Genomic DNA, 21,210 nt, shown 5'->3' on the forward strand with positions numbered 1-21,210 from the left:
GTATTTCTGTCATGTAACTTGTGAAATTGTCTGTGTGCTGGCACCGTTTTGATCATTCCTTACTCTCCAAGTAACTATTTTGGCGTCGTAAACATGCATACAAATGAAAACTCTTTTTAAGAGTTACTTACAAGCCACAATACCAATACGCCCGTGCTGCATACATGTGGGAAGCCAATGTGGAAAATGCAAGCAACTGTTGCCTCTTTAACAAGACTGACTAAAAATGGAATGCTGCAATCAAATGAATAAAAAATGCGCATGAAAATGTTGCCTATTGAGAAAAAAGACTGCTGCTTCTTAATCTAGGGTTGTTTCATTGACAATTTGGAAGCATAATAATTCATGATTCAGAAGCTACCCCTAAATTATTTATCAAAATTATGATGGCCGAACTGATGCTTCATCCGAGTTTAGAGAGAGAAGCTTCTTTATAACCATGTGGCCGTCTGCTATAGCTATCCATCTTTTGTTAGACTGGAGTGTTCCCGAAGCATGGTTCTTTCCATTTATTTAATTAACTAACTCCATAATTTAATGCCCATCTGGTACAATATTGGCAAGTCACTCATACAAATACAACTGTCAAGATTAAATTTTAATTACACTTGGTTGATTGATATGAAAAGTCCAAAAAAGATACCAGACCATTGGACAGTTGTATGAAGCTTTCACTTTCTTCTTTTTCCAATTTTCTGTTCAATTTATCTACCACTCTCTTTCATTACAAGCAAACTTTTACAAGCAACCGACACCTCTCTCTCTCTCTATCTCTCTCTCTCTCTCTCTCTCTCTCTCTCGAAACAGTGAGAGTCTTGATTCCCGAAGGAATCTACCAAAAACCCTTCTCTCTGTCTAGAAATGTTTTATGTAAGAAAGCGACCAAAATTAAGCATCGCATAAGGATTACTAACTAACGTGTTTTGATCATTACTGTTAGCTTAAATTTATCCCAAGTAAACAACAGTATTATAATCAAACTTAACAATATAAAAAGTATTATCTGTTAAGAAGTACGAACCCTATTAAAGACGGTATTCTCTTATGTGGGTCCCCAAATGGACCACCTCCTAATTGTCAGCTTTTGCAAGGGATAAGAGCTTTAAACCATATCTGTCTTCCTTGTCTCTGGGTTCAATCTTAATTCCCTACAAAAGAGCAAGAGGACACCACGGTGGCTTTTAGCTTAACCCTTCTTGCTGATGAACTTTCCACACATAACTCCATGAGTAGCCCACTTTCTTGGATCAATAATTCAACCCCAAAATCAAAATCAAAAGTAACATCTTTTGATATACAAATATCTACCTATTTCTGTTGATCCAATTCCATTTCCATAACAATTTCAAGAATGGATCTTGATGAGTGGGAAATTCTTCCCCGGAGTGGTGGATTTCTTAATTACCATGAAGGTGATCGTGGAGGAAGTAAGACTAGCTCGAATACAAGAACTATGTTCGATATGGATTACTTTGTTTGCCCATCTTCACCTCCAACAAATTCAACAATTGTGCCTAATCAACAACTCGTTCCAGTTCCATTTCAATTGGAACCCACAGCAGTAATAACTGGTAGAGATCAAGAAGAAGGTAACAGAAAGAAGCCTATTGACATAAAGGCAGTACCTTCTTTGATCATACTACCAGAAGTCAAAGATCCTGATAAAGCTTTAAAAGAAGCTGATCAAGATCCAATTTCTCAAGTTTTCTTCAAGAAAATGACGGAAAATAAATTTGTCGACATGAAAATGGACTCTCCAGAGTCTCCTACTAAAGGGTTTGTGCCTCCTCCTCTTCCTCAAATCGATGCTGGCAAGTTTAACTTTGAGGATAGAAGTGAAACCTTTATTAAAGGCGAGAACTTGGAGGCCAAGATTAGTTCTCCAAGAATCAAGAATGAAAAAGATATTAATGAGGAAGTGGAGGAAGGGAATTGGGAAGACAGTAGTGGTGGTTTGAACTTATGGAAGTGGAGCTTGAATGGGATTGGAGCTATTTGTTCTTTTGGTGTTGCAGCTGCTACTGTTTGTATTATTATTTTCGGTAGCCACCAAAGAAACAAGCAGCAGCAACAGCAGAATCAAAAGCTGAGATTCCAGATTTACACTGATGACAAGGTTTGTTCTTTGTATTATCTCTTTCTTTCAAGCAGTTTCGGAAATTTCTTTTTTTACCTAATTTGTTTCCAAGATCAACCATGTTTCTTTGTGCATACTTAGTACTATTTCCGTAGCTAAATGTTGTACATGCTGTTTTAGGATAGTTTGATTTCTTGAATCTTGATCAAGTAGAACCATCCAAGTTTTGTTACCCATCATAACTCCCTAGTATAATTACTGTTTTAACCCTAGTTCCAATTAAATAGGACATTACAAATCAAAACAATTGTGGTAAAGATCAGTTCTTGTCAATTATAACGCCTTTATGTGTATTTGTAAAGACATGTGCTGCATTGATGCATATCTTGTTAGTACAACCTGATTGTTCATATGCAAATGAGTGTGCAATTGAAATGGATTTTTTCTCGTCATGACACAAACAGAGGATTAAACAAGTGGTTCACCATGCAACAAGATTGAATGAAGCAATTACAGCAGTAAGAGGAGTTCCCATTGCTAGGGCTCACATAACTTATGGAGGTTACTATGAAGGTCTTTGAAGCAATAATTATCACAAAAATTCACCATTTTGTTCCTTCCTGGCAGTTATGGTGATGGATCTGTTAAATTTGGTATATGTAAGTTTCTTCATATATTGACAAGAAAAATGAGTTGGATGTTTGTGTATAGATTCTGATGAATCTTGTCTGTATTAGAGATTCCTTGTGCATTATGTGCAACCCACTCACAAGAGATTGGTAATATTGTAATCCACTTGTTATAGCACTAGCTCTTTTAAGTTTGTAATTTTGGGTATTGAGTCTACCATTTCTATATTAATCAAGTTGTCCCCAAAAGACTAGAAGAGTATATTGAATTCTAAATTATAAAACATAAAGAGATGCTTATCCAGTTTCAATATATTGACTCAGTATTATGTTAAATATATGATTTTTTTTTGCTTCTTTCCTGTGAGTATAAAATCTTGACATGAGAAGGGTAGCTTGTGGACCAAGGATGTGGTCTTGATTTTTATTTAATATGTGGTTATATTCAGTTAAGAAGCCTTTATCCTTAATGGCCTTGGATAATTGACTTTTTTTAATTCTTAAATGTATCTTAATTAACATATAGGGATTGTTATACTCTGAATACCGGTAAATCAGGACCAAACACATATGTACGTTAATAGTCCATCAAGTTAGGCGCTTTTATAATTAATTAAATAATAAAAAATTAAAATTTATGGTTATATTTATTAATTTATTTATTATTGTATTTTATAATGAATAATAAATATTAAAATTTATAACTATTATTAAAAATTTTAGTTTTTTACTACTTCTTCATCTCTTGCCATTTGGTTATCATGGAGATGGAAATATGGATCAAACTCAATAATTATAGACCCCAATATGTAAAAATAATATTTACTGATCTAACTTATATCTGAAGATTATTATAATATGGTTGACATTATTATTAAAAAAGATATTATAATAACATAAACTAAAATTCATATATAAACAAATAAATATTAGAGCTCTATAGTTTTATACCACTTGTAGTCTAAAACTTTAGGATAACCTTAACAATATAACCAACTTCTAACTCTAAAAAATATTAGACATAAACTATTCATGAAATTGAATTATATAATTAATCTTTTAATGAAAAAAAAAATGATTTTATTTTATATCTTCTTATAATTTAATATCATACAAGAAAAATGTATTATATTTATTTTAATTTTACTTACAAATATACAAACTCAATCTCTCATATGCATCATGATTGCTATCTAATCTCTTGATTCATTAGATTTTAGAAATATACAAATCACAAAAATATATTAGATATTTTGAGATAGGCAATGAGAAAGAAAGAAAAAGACTGATTGAATCCAGAACAAGAGAGATTAATGGAGAGATGACCCACTTGAGAAGGTGAGTTTCCCCTACTCATTGATTACGCAAAACATGATGAATATTGCATTGCAGAGTGGTTTGGTTGATTGTCAAATTGGGGTGATTCTGATGTGAAAGCCCCATTGGAAATGTTGGGTGGCATCAGCCATTTACGAAATTGATAAAAGAAGCTTCAAATTTATGCAGCTTGTGTTGGGTTGGTTTTTTGTGTTTTTGACAGATGGATCGGCTTTATCCCATACACAACCAAAAAAAAAAAAAAAATTCAAATATTCAGAAAAATATGTTTGAAATGATCATTTTAAGATTTTCTTAATTTTCTTATTTCCTTTGTTTTTTGGGTTTGGATACATGGCAACATTCTGCCCAATTGTTGTCCCTACTTTTTCCTGTTGTGTTTGGATTGTTCAGTTGATCAGTTCTGTTACGCAACTACAGCTATAATATCACAACTTGCGTTTTTATTTCTTTTTTTCTATTTAATATTATTCAGATATTACTTCTTTCCTTCTATTTTGTTGCAATTCACTATTTTCCTAAGTTCTCAAGAATGAACCTTTTTTTTTAAAAGAAAAAAGAAGTAGTATTATTTCAAATGATACATATAAAACTAATGTAACTTGCTCATTCTTTATATACAACTTTAAACATATCTCGCTTATTATTAATACTATGAAAGTAAAATAAAATAAAATAAAATAATAAAATTTCTAGAAGATCTTTTGTTAAATAAATAATACCATTTAAAATAAAGAATACATATATGCTATATATTAAGCCCTCAAAATAAGAAATAGACCCCATATTTTAAACTTTTTATTTTACAGTAAATATCTCAAATTCATGACTTTTGCATAACCATTAGAAAACCATTGAATAATCAATTAAGATATTTATGCATAATTAATAAAAAAATTAAATATAGCATGATACTAATTTATGTGGTTATTCTTTACTGCCTCTAGTTAGATTTCTAGTCACCCGGTACTGGACAGTTTGTTTTTCCCTTTTTCTTCCATCCCAAAGATAATTATTTTTCCACAAGGCTATTTGATTCGACTAAACTTATAGCTTTTTTCCATTCTCAGTCTTAGGAGGAAAAGAAAAAGAAAATGAAAAATTAGGAACAGTTTAAAGGTTGAAACAAGAAAGATTACGAGAATAAGCATCTAAACATTGTAATAAAGAAACATCGAAAATAGAAGGTGGTACCAGGCCCACATTCCATTGTGATGATTTAGCTTTGTTACCTAATCCAACATAATCAGTGTAACTTGTTCAGCTAAATTATTATGTGCCAACTCATTGATGATGTTTCTGATTAAACAGACCCCCCGTCTCTTGAGATTTACTTTAAAGAGGCAAACAGTACACTACAAATGATAACAATCGCCGTAAGTTCAGAACACCATCGCAAGCAAATACCACCTTGTACCATGTAATTTTACCGACGATGGTTGTCAGCGTTTTATGAAAAGCGTCCTAGGCGTAGTGTCCTGCAATTCGCAGGGTATTCTCCGGTAATGTGTTTCTCAAGCCTGTCATCGGAAGATAAGCTCTCAACTCAACGAGTCAACGTTTAACCCAGCTTTCGCAATGGATGATATGGTTAATGGGCAATGCAAATTTAGTTTAAAAATAAAACCCATCGAACTCTCCTTTTAATATTTGGTTAAAATATACTGCAAGAAACAAGAGTCAGAAATCTCGTGTGGAAAGTGCCGCTCATTGCGTGAGAATTCGACGCTGCGTTAGCACAAGAACAAGAATTTCATCACTCTCTCTTTCTTCAACATCATAAGAAGAATAATAATGCCCTTATGGGTTTAATTTATTTTGTTATTAAATTGAGGAGAGCATCTCTGGAATTTACCTAAAACAACAGAAGTTGTTATGCCTCAGAAGAGCAAAACACATGTCAGCAGGACTCAAATGAGTCGCTCAGTCCCGAAAGATGGTTATTTTAAGTGATTGATCTCATCATCGGCATCATTTCAGACCAAATTAACTGCTCCTTACCACAAAATCATAAATTCAAGACAAAAAAGAAAATACCACAATGGATAAATATCTGAATCCATCTAGGAAAGGAAATAGATCTTAAGAAAAATTCCCTTACCCTCAAACCGATTCAAATTGTTCTTTGCCTCTGTCTGAACCAAACGGCATCGTTTCATTGGACCATTCTGGTTATTCGGAGGCATCAAGAAAAAGAAGAAAATGAAAAATATTTAAGAAACTGGAGCTGTAGATTTTCTGATGAAATAAAATGTCTAAGACAGCTTGGCGGACAATTAATGGCTAAAAAGAATAGCTGTAATTTTCCACTCAAAATGCCTTAGGTTATGACTGATCAATATTACATTGACCAACATATATTTGATTTCTGCCTCTTAACTAAGCCTTTGTGAAATTGCAGTTTGATTCGCATGGCTACTCTAAAGGCAGTGACAACACTATTTCTCCATACGATACTGAGACTGATGGTGACAAGCTTTGAGTTTGGAGGAGGAGGTGATGGCGACGAAATTAGGTAGAAGGTCTTCAGAAGCCGAACCATGGTTTTTAAGATTGGGACTATTAGGGTTAGGGTTTTATTCTAGAACTTGAAAGGAAGCTCTTTTATTACTTTTGTATTTACTTGAATGCCCCTTGCCTTACGGGGCAAACTGCAGATACGGGCCCAAACAAGAAGCCCGGACTATGACAAATATCACAAAAGAATTTTGATGGGCCGCGATTTAAAAAAAGAAAATTACGACTTCTTTTTTCAATTTCTTTTTTTCTTTTCATTTCTTTTTTTCACAATTTTTTATTTCTCCAGAATTTAATAATAACAGAATACTATAACTATTACCCTAAAATATATCAAAATGATATCATTTTAATTTATATCATGTGAAATCAGCAAAATATGACAGATTTTTATTTTTTTATATTTTTATATTTAGTATTTATGAATTAAATAATATTACATATTTTTTATAATAATTAGTTTGTTTTTATGATATGCAGATATATGTTTTAACAAATTTATTATAATATACTAAAACATATCAAAAGTAGCTAATATATATATATATATATATATATATGATTAAAATAAAATTAAAAAAGTATTTTAAGAGTGCCAATAAAAATAACAATTTTGTGGTTATAGCATCTATTTAAATTTATATGACAATAAAAATAGATATAAATAAATGATAAAAATGATGTTATTATAATTTCATTAAGAAAAATGATACCAAAAGGATATTAGAATACTATAATACAGTCTTAACAAAATTATAAATAACTTTTTTTTTAAATCTTATATCATAAATAAAAAAGACCATAAAAATAAAATTTTACAACTTATTTCTCATATATTAGTAAACAAAATCAATATCATTTATGAAAACTTTTACAGTATTTTTAATTTATTCTAAAAGACTTATATATTACTTTAACCAAACCATATTAACCAAGTCAATCTTAATTCTTGAACAAGCCTAGTTGAGAAGTTACTACAGGAATGTCATTGAAATGATGTGGCAAGATTCAAAATGTTATTAATAAACCAAGAAAATATTGCAAATGCTATAAATTAGTGCAAATCAATTGGTCTAACAATTGGATGAGTTTGCTTTTATTTACTTCTTCCTCCCAATTTCAATAGATCATTTCCAATTTGTATATGGATTAACCTTTTTTTTACTAAAACACTCTTAATAAATTTTTTAATGCAATATACTATAATTCAAATATTAGTGAATTGTCCATCAATTTATAATTTTTAAGACTCAAATAAACATAAGTCTGTAATAGAATTCAAATATTAGTGAATTGTCCATCAATTTATAATTTTTAAGACTCAAATAAACATAAGTCTGTAATAGAATTCAAAAATTTTGTAAATATTTATATTAACTAATGAGAAATATTTTAGATATTTATTATTAAACTAACAACTAAAAAAATGGCTTATATTTTTGAATGAACGAAAAAGAAAAATTACCTACCAAAATTAAATAATAAGAAGAACTTTTAAAAATAGCTAATTTGCTATTATTTTTTAAAATATTATAAATTAATATTAAATGTTAAAAATTTATTAAATTATATTTATCAATTTGATTTTATAATTGAAATAATAATAACCATCGTGCACACAACTATCTGGATATTCTAGGGATGGCAGTCGGATGGATATTTCTGGTACCCGACCGAACCCTATTGGAACAAATTTAAATAGTAATAAACAGATTTGAAATTTAAATTTACTACTCATCTTGAGTTCGGGTTCGACCACATGGATACCCGAACCCGCTACCCGTTTATCTAAACGAGTATCTTATAAGATACCTGTAGGTACCCTACTCTATTAGACCCATCAATATTTTTTTTATTTTGCTCCCTATAAATATTTAACCTCTTATATATTTTATAAAAAACAAAGTCATTCTTCCATTAAACTCATTTAATATTTTTTTGTAGAAAAGATATATGTATATATATATATTTATGCTTGGTTTGTATTAATATATTGAACATTTAATGTTGAATACTTAGATTTGACTAGTTTATATTTTGTAATTTTTTTTATTTTCATTAATTTAAATTATTGTAAATGGATTCGGTAAACTGGTACCCATTTAATTAACCAAATATTCATATAATTAAATTTTTAACGGATAAGGTACCTGTTATCCATTTATATAAAGTTTATTTAATAACTAATAAATTTTAATCGAGTTTGGATAGTATGCGGGTATTCCTATTATAATTTGGAACGATTTCGGGTTCGAGTTCGGATAGCATTAAACGGACGGATATTCTACCCGCTGCGGTTGCTAGAATACCCTGCTACTTTGCTCCAATATCTTAAAAGGTAAGAATGGGCATTATTTCATTATGGGTGTAACAGAGAAAGGAACTCTCTTTCTTAAAGAGAGAAGTCTTTGCTCAATTTGCTCCGAGTTTTGATAAAGCTACTTAGAATCAATTGGCAAGAAGTCAACAATTAGGCGAGTTGCTCAAATAATCTCAAGTTGCATCAATAATTGACTAATTAATTTAAATAAAATAATTAATAAATACAATAATGTCATCACTAATAATATAAGCCAGTCTAATCAAAACAGATATCTAATGGCATTCTAGTAGTTTAATCAGAATTTATTAAAAAAATTATATTCAATGTATTAAATAATAATTGGAAAATCTATTTTAAATGTGTCACCTAACTGCCAAGTCAATTTAACGGTTTAAGTTGATATAAGATAAATAAATATTTTATTTAAAATAAAAATTTAATAAACTATATTATCTTTTTATAATCTAGTTAGTTCTATCATTTTAATAAAATAAAATAAAACTTTAGTTTTAACAAAACTTATATATTATAAATTTATGAATAATTTTATAAAATTCTTGAGGTTATTATGTGGAAATGATTCATAGAGATATAATTTGTTTGTATGAAGAATTTTTTTCTTTTGGTTGATGATTAAATTTGCACGTATAAGAACAAATAACGATTCTTTTGAGCTGATTGAATTGCATGTGCATGTGTATGTATATGTATGATTGCCTATTTCAAAATATTAAGGTAGAGACTAAGATTATGAATGATTAGGTGGACGAATAAATTGCGAATATATTTAATAATAAATTATTGTTTTGCTAATCACCTGTTGAGTATATATATATATATATATATATATATATATATATATATATATATATATATATATATATAGAGAGAGAGAGAGAGAATTTAAGTTTATATGTATTTTTATAATTTTTTATTAATTTATTGATTAATAAGTTATATTTCTAATTAAACATTGAATTTAATTCTAAAAAATAATAAATTAATTATATTTTAATATTATATTAATTAATAAATAATTTCCAATCAAATAATGATACTAATTCTATCCTAAAAATAGCATATTAAAAATATTTTAATATTATTGATTAATAAATTAATTCTTTTAATTAGATAATAATTCTAAAAGATAACATCTTAAATTATATTTTTAATATTCAATAATAAATTAATTTTTTAATTATATAATAAATTTTTAATTTTAAAATAGTAATATCAATTATAGTATTAAGTTATATAATACTAAAGTTATTAATAAATATTTTTAAAATATATTTTATCTATTGTATTAATCAAAATTTAAAATTTTTAAAAGATAAGAACATTCAAAATAGTTAGTTTGTCATTTTTTAATAATATTATAAATTAATATTAAATATTAAAAATATTATTAAATTGTATCTATCAATTTATTTTTATTATCGAAATAATAATAATGGTCCTGCAACGCATGCGTAAACGACTAGTATATATTAATTTTTAAAACTTAAGTTTTTTTAACACGTGCGTTTAATTTTTGATACATGAGATTCAAGTTTATATGTATTTTAATGATTTTTTCTATTAATTTATTGATTAATAAGTTACATTTTTAATTAAATATTTATTTTAATTCTAAAAAATAATATATTTATAATAAATTAGCTTCCTAAATTTGATAATAATGAGTTTTCTAAGTAGATAATGATTAGTCTTTAATTAGATAATAATTATTCTAAATAACATCAAACTAATTATATTTTAATATTATATTAACCAATAAATTATTCTTTTAATTAGATGATATGATTTTAATTATAGAAAATAATATTTTTAAATATTATATTTACTAGTAAATTAATTTTTAATTATATAATAATTTCTAATTTTAAAAATAGTAATATCAATTATATTGATAATTTATATAATATTAAAATTTAAAAATTTAAAAAATTTAAAAATAATTTTTATATTATTTCACTAATAAATTTTTAAAAAAATTTAAAAATAGTTAGTTTGCTATTATCTTTTAAAGTATGATAGATCAATATTAAATATTAAAAATTTATTAAATTATATTTATAAATTTAATTTTATAATCAAAATAATAATAAAGACAGTGTAATACACAAATAAACGGCTAGTAGTAATAAATAGTAATCTGCTCAATTAAGACATTGAAATATGCATGTATCATTAAGTTTTTAGATTTATAGATTTTTTTAATTTTCATAAAATCTGCATTTAATGAAAACATATGATTTTTTTCTTCTTTTTCTCCAAAAGTCAAATTTTAAAAAATAACTATAGAAAAAAGATTTTTTTATATATATATAAAAAAAAAAGCAAAGTAAAAACAAGTCAAAATGAGTATTTATTTTAAAATTTTGAAATAATTGAATAAAATTATTAAAAAGAATAAAATTTAATATTTAATTAGTAATTAGGCCGAATAAATAAAATTTTAACAATTTATCAAAATTCGTAATCTATTGCTTATTGTAATGTAAAACTTTAAATATTCCACTCAAATGAATATCATACATATGAATTTCAAATCTGTTAAAGAAGATAGTTCAAGATAATAAGATGAAAGTTGTTCTTGTGCCAGAGAATAACAATAGATTAGAAACAAATCACATCCATTGTACAAGGAAAAAAGAAAAAAACAAATGATCACATCAATTGTACAAATAATGAAATGGTCATAAAGATGAAGAAAATCAAAAAGACCAACCGAAAGTCCCTAAGCTCTTTCCTGTCTCCCAATTCCCCATTTTCTGTATACATATATATAATGCCCCTATATCAAAAAGAGCCAAACACCCAGGAGTAATTAGGACAAGAAAAGAGCCTAAAGCAGAGAACTCATAAGAATGTACCCATTCAAGAAACTTAAAACAAATGATAAATAAACCCAAAAGAATATATTCTTCTTCTTTTTTTTTTAATAGTAAAAATAATCCCATTTAGAAGAGAAGCCCGAAAGCAAGAGCGGCGAAGGAGGCGAAAATGGTAGGTACGAAGAAGGCGGCATCTGAGGTAGGGCTAGGAGCCGGGGATTCCTGAGCTGCGACATTTTGAACAGCGGAAATGGCCATGAGGACGACCATGATAGCCATAAATAATCTCATCTTCAATGCCTCCATTGTTGAATTTTTCTTGAAGATATATGTTAAACCAAAAAGTTTTCCAAGAAAATTTGTGGAGGCAAAAAGAAAATGTCACACAAGGGCAGGCAAGTGGAGAGTGGTACAAATTAAGGAAATGTCGACACTTTATATATAGGGATACCGGAGGAGACAAAAGTAAAGGTGGGGACTAGAATTAAGGGCAGCCTGCCCGAGGAGACAGTTGATACAAAGCCACATGGCACATGGGTATTGCCTCTTCTTTTTTTTTTTTTTCAAATTTGGACAAGAGTGGCTGGCTGCCCGTTGGTTAGGACAGGTTGTCTTCGATTTTTGTTGGTGCCATACAGCTGTTTGCCAACTGTTTCTTGTTTGGCCTTTCTTTGAGGGCCTCCACTCCATGAGCACCGATTCTTCTTTAAAAAGAGGCTATTTTTGGAATTTTGAAACTTCCATCACCCAATTTTAGCATATCACATAATGCCATGTTCTCTGGTTTTAAGGTGATGTGATTAGGGCAGATTTGAGATTTTATGACCTGTTTCTAAGAAACAATTTATTGTGGCGCAGAACCCCTTTCCCAATATATTTTCATGTGTGACCTTTTTATTTTAAATAATACATTTTGGAATTGTTCATTATTTCCGTTACAATTATTAAATACATGAGTGGCAGTCATAATTATTTTTTATTTATTTATGATATATGTATCTAATATAAATAAGAATTATTCATCTATAATTTCGTTCTTAAGTGAGGGTTCTTCTACTTCAGTTTTGATAGAACTTTCAGAATAAACATCTACTAAAAAGATTATTTGAATTTAGAGAAAACATTTTTATTTTTATTTGTTCCTAATCTTGAAAAATATTATTTTGTTGAATTGATATAAACGGTTAAGAATTTAAAAAAGAAACTAGGAATTTGCTGGGACCAGTTTTATATTTCACTTCTTTTTTTCTTTTTTAAAAAAACAAGGTTGTAATGTTACTTCATTTTATAAGACAAACTAGTAATTTTTACGATGAAATTACAATTGTTGGCAAAAATAAAAGAGCCTCAAGATGATGGTCTGATTTCAACCTCATATTCACTTTATAAGCATTAATTTCATGGAATTGGACAATTCTGGCTCACGAGCAATACCATCGCACCATAAATTCCAGTGGCAGTACCCACATATAAATCTCTTCATTTAATTTTCTCCTACAATGTGTTTGCACTAAAAGGGTGTCAACATAAAAGTTAGGATGGTGTTTGAATTTGAAGAGATAATATGTTTGAAAATAAAAATAAATTAATTAAAATGTTATTTTGTTATATGATAGATAGCTCCCTTTACAGTAGGACTGAACAGTGATTTCGATATTTTCAAACTGAAATAAAAAAGTATTCCGAAAATTATCACAATTGAAATAATTGACTTTTTTTTACACCGAATCGAATTTATTTTACAATTATGATATGTTACTGGTTATTTAGTGATAACCAAACTAGAACCGTATTAAGACCGAACTGATTCAAGACCGAACCATGTAACTGATTTTAATATTTTTTTTATTGAATACAATATATATATATATATATATATATATATATATATATATATATATATATATATATATATATATAAAGAGAGAGAAAACTACAACATATATGAAATTGTAGGTTGCAAATCTTATTATTTTTGTTAGTTTTATTTTATTTTTTAAATTTTATGTAGTGTTATTGTTTAGAAAATATTATAAAATTGTTTTGTTAATCTTGTATTAAGTAATTAAGATCATCAAAAAATATAAAATTAAATATATAAATATATTCATTTACAATTATTAATGTGTAAGTACCAAACTGACATCGAATTATCTATTCGTACGGAACAGATAAAATTAGCTTAATATAATCAAGTGCCATATATACTTGGTACGATTATAGTCACTTTTATTTTAAAAAAATTAAAATTTAATAATAACTGTACCAAACAGGTCCAAGCTTAGCCCAACTTTTAGTCCACCGAGTGTCTAATAATGTCACGAAGAAAGTTAAAAAAAGTATGTCTAGAAAATACAGAGGGAGGAAGGGACTCGTAGCAATGATTCCCGTCGGTCTTGACTATACCCATTCTTTTTTGCGGTAAATGAATATCTATTAATTTGCATCTATTTAACTCCAAGTATATTTTTTTTTTCCTCAACAAATATTCGTTATAATCAAATACTCCCGCAACACAACCACTATATCATATAAATTAAGTCGGGTCAACAAATACTTACGGCATTATAGCAATATCCAGTCTTTTGCTAACAAATAAAAACATATAAATTGATTTGTCATGAAAAATACTTAATTAAAATTAGAAATATGCAAAAATACATGCATATTTTTGGCTTAATTATCAAAAAAATCCTATAGGAATATAAAGAGTTGATTCCTATAAACAAAAGTTAATTGCAAAAAAAAAAAAACCATTCGATATAATAATATAAATAGTCACTGAATATTTCACTTTAATTTTATTATAGTCATTAAATTTTAATTTATCTTATTTTATTCATTCAATTTTAATTGTATTTATATGACAAAATAACTAATGAGAGAATAATAATTAAGAAAAAAAATATGATATGTCAATTTTTTTATTGATAAAATAATTAAATTTTAATGAAATAAGTAAAAAAAAAAGTGCAAGATTATCATTAGACGGTATATAACTTAGGAAGAGATGTTGATGGACGGCGAGAGATCTGAATTTAAACTTGAAATAGTAAAAAAGACCTTCTGCCAACGGTCGAAAATCATAAAATTGGCCAGAAACCATGATGAGCTCAAACGGCGATGGACCATATAAATGATCAAAGAGATGGGTCCCTATTATTCCCTTTAGATTTCAAATTCAACAGTCTTAATCAACAACCATATGAACTCTGGAAGCAAATCGTTAGGTCAAAATATACACGAAGACATATTCTATAATTCATGATTGACATCATACTTTTAAGCTCTTGAGAATGAAATCTTCGTATTTTAGAACCGCGACTAATCTATTACAATAACAAATGTTACTATTGGGATTTTTATTTTTATGTATGAGGTGAAAAAAGTACATCATATCTAAATTTGTTTTGATTTTAATTATTAGAAAAGTATGTAATTTCTTTTATGACGGTACATGAGGTGTAGGCCAAATATATATTTATGTTTATGAATTTTGGTTATTTTGTTATTTTAACATTTTAATTTTTAATTTAACTTAACAGACACCCAAACTGTTTTTTTTTTTTTGTGATATCTTAACACTTTTTTGATATGTGTCTTCATTCAATTCGTTTACATGTATTGCATAAAGATGTTTAAATATTACTAAAAAATAAAATCTAAGTGTATATTATATTAAATTGAAAGTTAAAGTTGTTTAGATATTAAAAAACGTAAAATTCAGGTATGTGTTAGGTTAAACAGAAAATTAAAGTGTTGAGCCGACTAATTAATACAAATTTAAAAGTATAAATATGCATTTAGCCTAAGGTGTATTCGAGAACTATTAATATGCATTAAGGCGTAAATTTTTTAATTTAAACTACTCGAAAATCCGGATGGTCTATTTTTTTTTTTGGACAATCTCGACTCTTGTTGGTGTTTATTATTTATTCTCAAATTTATGAATTATGTTGCAGATGTTCTAATTTATATTACAAAACTACATATGGCTTTCTGTGCTGAATAGCTTTTGCACTCTATCTTTAATGCATTTAGAGTGTAAAGCTATACAGGAATAGATGTATAAGTGGTAACTCATTATTGAAATCTCCAGGAGATAAAAAGGTTCATTATGTAACTTGCAATTTGAAATTTAACATTGCCCATGTAAATATATATGGATATAGAAAGAGTATAAATTTAATGAAACTGGCACATATGAGGAGAAATGCATAATGTTAGAGGATGTGTGTAAAATAGGGGACCTTCGAATTGGGGCAGGCTAACAGCTGAGAAAGGTAGGATGCTATGCCAACGAGGGTAAGATGAGAATTCTTCCTCTTCATTTAGATAGCTTGTGATGAAACTAAATCAACAGCTTTAGCAAGGCAGCTTGATTTGGTATTTATAAAGAAACACTAAAAGTCTTAGACCAGTCGATGCTCCCCGCGTGGCACAATCTCAATAGTGAAGATATTCACCTTTTCAACACAAAGAGTAAGAGATAGTATAAAATGTCAACTTGCACCTTTTGCTTTTCTTTCTTTTTGTAAAATTAGAAAGAATTAAAAAAAAAAAAACAAATTCGATTTCAATAGCATACATTAATACCTTTGAGCAAAAGGGTTATCATATTAAATCTACAACCTTCGCATCACTTTTTTCTTTTCTTTGAGTTGGATGTTCACAGCATGACTCAAAAGAAAAAGAAAGAAGTATCTGCCTTTAGATAAGATAATCACTTTGGTTACTTCTAAATTTTAGACATTACAAAAACCAATGCAATTTTCTAGTTGAAAGTTACACTTCCTGAGACGGTCCATGCACCGTATAAAAAAGTTCTTCAACAAAGACACCTGCACCATGAAAAAGAAACTTCCAACTGATTATTTATTCAAGGAATTTACAGTAGTAAGAAGTTAAAAATTCAAATGCCAATTTACTTAATGTGGAATTTACATTAAAATTTTTAATTACAGAAAAAACTATCTTATTTTGATCATCAATGGCTGAGAATTGGAAGCATAACAATCTCACATCTTTCCTCACAGTCACGCAAGACAACACCGATACCTGCATTAATTCTCTCCTGCCTTATAGACACCATCAGTATTAAGTTTCAAGCTATCTCGAGCCGGTGGAGACAATCTGTCGTCTTTAGGAGCAGTTGTTTCCAAGACAGTTCCATATTCCAAACCCGTTACAAACTCTTACAGATTTAGCAAACACTTCCATAGGAATGAAGCCAACTCCCTTATGCACCCGCTGATCCCTACAAACCATGCCATCCAACAACAAAGTCAGAAAATTTCAAACTCATGTTTCTCCACCTTTGATTTAATGGCCATGCAAAGCTCGAGAGCAGAATCAGATTTGAATTCATGAATGAGACTGAAGAAAATGTTGTGTTTCCATACTTTCCTAGAGTCGGGACAGTAAAAAATAGCGTGTGAAGAAGTCTCAAAACTAAAACTTTGTAGGGTTTAGAAAAGGAAAATGGTCAACAATCAGCACCAACCCCTTAAGAATTTTCAACATCTTCGTCCCAATATTCTCTACACATTATCCCTTCCAGAGACTACTTGCGACCCATAACTAAAGAAACTTTGCAAATTTCAAGACTATTTCCATGCTGTTCGCACACTTTTTTTTTTTTTTTTTTCTTTTGACTTCTTTTAAATATTCATCAAGAATTACATACAGTTTCTCAAACTTCTTGTGCCCACTAGTTCACTCTAGTCACTCTAGTTAATGAGAATATCTTATATATTCTCATTGTCTAATCATATGATGTACTACTGAGACAAAGACACAGCAAATGATCGATATATGCACCCTCCAAAATGTAGGACAATGGATGATTATAATAATACCAACAAATAAAGAAAAGTGGCTAATGGATGATAACCCAATTCCAGGATAATTACGAAATTTGGAAACTCAGTACACAAATATGGATATATACACAATAGCACGCCACTAAAGTTTTCCATGTATAATTAGATTCAAATACACAATTGCTTTAGAAGAAATATATTAGGTTGCAAAAATATGGATCTTATACTATTGAAGTTTTATTTTTGTTGTATAAGTTTTCCTAATATGTTAATATCTTTTATCATTAACGCGCGTCGTCTCGAATATTCTTACTAGATTAAGTTACGGTTAAGGCATAATTATTAATATAATATTGATTTTGATATTTGATATTGACATTTAATCTATATATTATTAATATTAAATAATTGAAACACATATTTGTTGATTATCCAACTTATATAATATTTATATTCACTTATTCATTGCAGCACCACACAAAGTCTTACTGTCATGACTTCCCAAACATCTTAATTATATTAGGTTTTGGAGTTCATGATTTTCTAATTATGGTGAAGCCCAGTTACTACCAAAATGAAAGTAACCAAAGCCCCAAATCCAATTTCAAATGGTCATCAGAGCTCATGGGTCAATCAAGGCAAGCCCAAATTAGTGGGTGGGGACTGGGTAGAGAGCTGGTTATCTACCACACCTTTCATTTGGAGAAAAATAAAAGAAAAAGAAGAAGAAATAGTGAACAGAGCTGGGCTTTTTGAGAAGGGTTTCCACCAAAGCCTACTAGTCTCATCTGACCGTCCATTTTCAACCCAAGGGTCACAAATAGTCTGCAGTTATTTTATTTTCATTTATCAAAGGCACAAGCCATACCACAGAGAGGGAGATAAATACTAGTGTGAGAGATAACAAAGAAGAAGAAGAAGAAGAAGAAGAAGAGAGAAAGGGAGAGATTGTGCGTTGTGGTATGTTGTGTGCGTGAGAGAGTAAGGTGGGCTTGCTAAAAGGACAAGCAACAACTTCTCATAACACAAACAAAAACCAAGAGTTACCAAAGAGCAACAACAAAGATAAATTCTTTAGACAGAGGAGGGAATTGTTGGTGTAATCTATAGGTTTTAACGATCTGGGATTTCTTTTCTCTGTAAAGAATTTGATTTTGATTTTGATTTCTGCTCTTCCTCAGAGAGCAATATCATATTCTCATGCAGTTATCTTATGGTAAGATAGGTTTCTGTTTCTATTTTCTTTCTCTGGTGTTTATCTGACCACTCAGTTCTTTTGAATTGCAGGCTATATGATGTGTTCCTTTTTGATTTTTCATGTTAAAGTCATAGATCTTGAGATTACCCTCACAATCTTGTCCAACTTCTACTCTTTGTTATCTCTGTCTCTGTTGTTTCCACCATTTTTGACTCAATTGAGAGAAACAGATAGATCTTCATAAAAACCCAATCTTTTATTTTTAATTATAATCTTCTCTTAGCCCTGCTTTGAATTTTTCAGTTTTCTCTGATTTTCACTCATGGGTTTTCTTCATCAGCCTCAAAAATCACAGTTTCTTTCAATTTCACTTCCGGGTCTTTTATATCTAACCAATGGAAGACCCAATCCGATATGTAGAAACAGCTTCATTTTTGCGTGGCATGTGTTGAAGTTCTTTAAAATCTCTGATATTCACTTCTGGATTTTCTTAATTTCTGCAGTTCCTATAGATATTGACTTCTGGGTGGTCTTGTATTTTTGTATTTGTGATGAGCAGAAATGGATAAAGAAGAGAAAAGCCAGAGAGTAAATAAAGCATTAGAGCCAGATTTTTTCTTGCAGTGGGGAAATAAAAAGAGGCTTAGATGTGTTAGAGTTAGAGACCCTCAAATCATTTCACAAAGATCCGATGGTGTCTTTCGGAGAAAAATCACGACAAGAATTGATAGACGTGTAATTTCTTCTACTACAGATAAAGAAACTTCTCATCCTCAATCTAATCATCGCCTTACAAGGTTTGTTAGATTGGTTTCTCTCTATTTTGCATTCTTATTTCTCAGTTCGAGAGAAAAAAGTTTCAGTCTTTTTTATTAATCCATTGTTTGTTTGTTTTCTCTTTTTCTCAGCAACTAAACAGAGACTGAAAGCTTCTGTGTCTAATTTGCTGTTCTCTGTTTGATAGCTGGAAATATAAGAAATTGAATATTATGTTTCCTAATTCTGCTTTGTTTTTTCCTCAGCAACCAAACAGACAGTTGAGAATTCCCATCGAATTAAAAAGAGAAAAAAGGTTGGAACTTTCTTGTAATCACCCCTGTTTGGTTGATGGGAAAATACAAGAAAACCAGAGAAAAATTTAAAGCCTATTTTTAAAAAAATATTCTGTTAAGTCGCTGTATATGTTATTGACAATTTTGCTTCTTTTATTAGATCCCAGATAGTGAACAGAAGTAATGGTGTAAAATAGAACTGGAAATTTTGACTTCGGTGGATCTGTTGTTTTGCACAGGAATTCAGAGGCGGCAGCAATACTCCGATCAAGTGTAACTGAGAATAAAAAATCGGCTTCCCCAGAGAAAGAGGACAGGTATTACACCACAAGAGGTTCAGTGGTGGGCGTGGGCGTGGACGAGAATGGGAAGGTTTCATGGGATGCTAACAATGGAGATGATAATAAAGGACATGTAGTTTGGCCAAAGCTATATATCTCTTTGTCAAGCAAAGAGAAAGAGGAGGATTTTATGGCTATGAAAGGGTGTAAGCTTCCTCAAAGGCCTAAAAAGAGAGCCAAGATTATACAAAGAAGCTTGCTAGTAAGTCTCTTTTCTTCTGTGATCAATGCTCTCTTCTCCTCCTTTCTTAAAAATTTCTAGGGGTGGGAAACGGGAAATGATGGAAAGTGTCTTTGGATTCTAATTTGCTTCCTTTTTCATTTGGGGATTTTTGGGGGGGTGACAGTTAGTGAGTCCTGGAGCATGGTTGACTGATATGTGCCAAGAGAGGTATGAAGTGAGGGAGAAGAAGAGTTCTAAGAAGGTATTTTGATTCATTTTCTTTTTAGATCTGAATTACCATTAGAATTTTTTTCTTTAATTGTTTCCCCCCCTTTTTTCTTTTCCGGGTTAAGTTTCTCAGCTTTTTCCTTATTTTTTTGGCTTGTCATACAGAGACCAAGAGGACTGAAAGCCATGGGAAGCATGGAAAGTGATTCAGAATGATAGATGTTTAACATTGAAGCAGCAGAGGCCTTTTTTTTTTTTTTTTCTATAAATTTCTGTTAGAAACTTTTGCAATTTTTGTTTCGTGATCGGATCATGAAAATGTGGTGAAATAGAAGTATGTTGGGGGGGGGGGGATAAAAGAGGTAGCAAGAGGCAGCCTCTGCTGTATTTGTTTGTTTGTTGTATAGAGCTAAGCTTCATTTTTATTAATGAGAAAAATATATATATTTTTTTCTCAAATCACTATTATCTTTTACCAATAATGATGTCTTGTTTATATTGTCAATTTTCTCTCTGGGCGAAAAGCAATGCTATCTGAAATGATCCCCTTATCAGAGGCCATAAATCCAATGACATGCACCCTTTGTAATACAAAGGCATGTGATAAAAAGCATATTTTAATCAGGAGATATCTAATATGGTCAAGTTTTTGTCAAATAAGATGGCTTAGCTTTTGGCCTTA

At 29.5% G+C, this 21,210-nt stretch overlaps 3 protein-coding genes, 1 long non-coding RNA gene and 3 other non-coding genes across 8 annotated transcripts; 2 read left to right on the forward strand and 5 right to left on the reverse strand.

The window, feature by feature from the left end:
* The first annotated feature begins 1,118 nt into the window (after positions 1-1,118).
* On the forward strand, positions 1,119-3,017 carry LOC8276500. Its single transcript, XM_002525374.4, has 2 exons — positions 1,119-2,116; positions 2,542-3,017. The coding sequence occupies exons 1-2, from the start codon at positions 1,352-1,354 to the stop codon at positions 2,656-2,658; spliced, it is 882 nt and encodes a 293-aa protein (XP_002525420.2). The 5' UTR covers positions 1,119-1,351; the 3' UTR covers positions 2,659-3,017.
* Positions 3,018-5,179: 2,162 nt separating this feature from the next.
* LOC125368700 lies at positions 5,180-6,915 on the reverse strand. The gene is made up of 2 exons (XR_007214462.1): positions 5,900-6,915; positions 5,180-5,772 (listed from the first exon to the last, which is right to left on the reverse strand). It is a non-coding gene; the product is annotated as an uncharacterized LOC125368700 (long non-coding RNA).
* On the reverse strand, positions 5,920-6,016 carry LOC112535778. Its single transcript, XR_003079858.1, has one exon. It is a non-coding gene; the product is annotated as a small nucleolar RNA SNORD96 family (small nucleolar RNA).
* On the reverse strand, positions 6,092-6,231 carry LOC112535780. Its single transcript, XR_003079860.1, has one exon. It is a non-coding gene; the product is annotated as a small nucleolar RNA snoR138 (small nucleolar RNA).
* LOC112535779 lies at positions 6,294-6,433 on the reverse strand. Its single transcript, XR_003079859.1, has one exon. It is a non-coding gene; the product is annotated as a small nucleolar RNA U19 (small nucleolar RNA).
* A 4,591-nt stretch (positions 6,916-11,506) lies between the features above and the next one.
* LOC125371289 (arabinogalactan protein 13-like) lies at positions 11,507-12,149 on the reverse strand. The gene has a single exon (XM_048379878.1). It carries the CDS (start codon positions 12,028-12,030, stop codon positions 11,851-11,853), a length of 180 nt encoding a protein of 59 aa, XP_048235835.1. The 5' UTR covers positions 12,031-12,149; the 3' UTR covers positions 11,507-11,850.
* Positions 12,150-18,244: 6,095 nt separating this feature from the next.
* On the forward strand, positions 18,245-21,007 carry LOC8276501. Of its 2 annotated transcripts, XM_002525375.4 has the most exons (5): positions 18,272-18,762; positions 19,304-19,541; positions 20,036-20,339; positions 20,485-20,562; positions 20,694-21,007. In XM_002525375.4, exons 1-5 carry the CDS (start codon positions 18,747-18,749, stop codon positions 20,742-20,744), a joined length of 687 nt encoding a protein of 228 aa, XP_002525421.2. In that variant the 5' UTR covers positions 18,272-18,746; the 3' UTR covers positions 20,745-21,007. The 2 variants fall into 2 exon arrangements, with proteins under 2 accessions (XP_048226055.1, XP_002525421.2); XM_048370098.1 differs by lacking the exon at positions 20,485-20,562 and having other exon boundaries at positions 18,245-18,762.
* The last annotated feature ends 203 nt before the right edge of the window (positions 21,008-21,210 follow it).

The sequence above is a fragment of the Ricinus communis genome, chromosome 10 (assembly GCF_019578655.1).
Source record: "Ricinus communis isolate WT05 ecotype wild-type chromosome 10, ASM1957865v1, whole genome shotgun sequence".
Taxonomy (NCBI): domain Eukaryota; kingdom Viridiplantae; phylum Streptophyta; class Magnoliopsida; order Malpighiales; family Euphorbiaceae; genus Ricinus; species Ricinus communis.

Excerpts from the sequence above, each read along its gene's own strand:
- LOC8276500 (XM_002525374.4), top strand. The coding sequence starts at position 1,352 with ATGGATCTTGATGAGTGGGAAATTCTTCCCCGGAGTGGTGGATTTCTT. Across the intron at positions 2,117-2,541 it reads AGATTTACACTGATGACAAG|AGGATTAAACAAGTGGTTCA; the intron begins GTTTGTTCTTTG and ends TGACACAAACAG.
- LOC125371289 (XM_048379878.1), bottom strand. The coding sequence starts at position 12,030 with ATGGAGGCATTGAAGATGAGATTATTTATGGCTATCATGGTCGTCCTC.
- LOC8276501 (XM_002525375.4), top strand. Across the intron at positions 19,542-20,035 it reads TCTAATCATCGCCTTACAAG|GAATTCAGAGGCGGCAGCAA; the intron begins GTTTGTTAGATT and ends TGTTTTGCACAG. Across the intron at positions 20,340-20,484 it reads TTATACAAAGAAGCTTGCTA|TTAGTGAGTCCTGGAGCATG; the intron begins GTAAGTCTCTTT and ends GGGGGGTGACAG.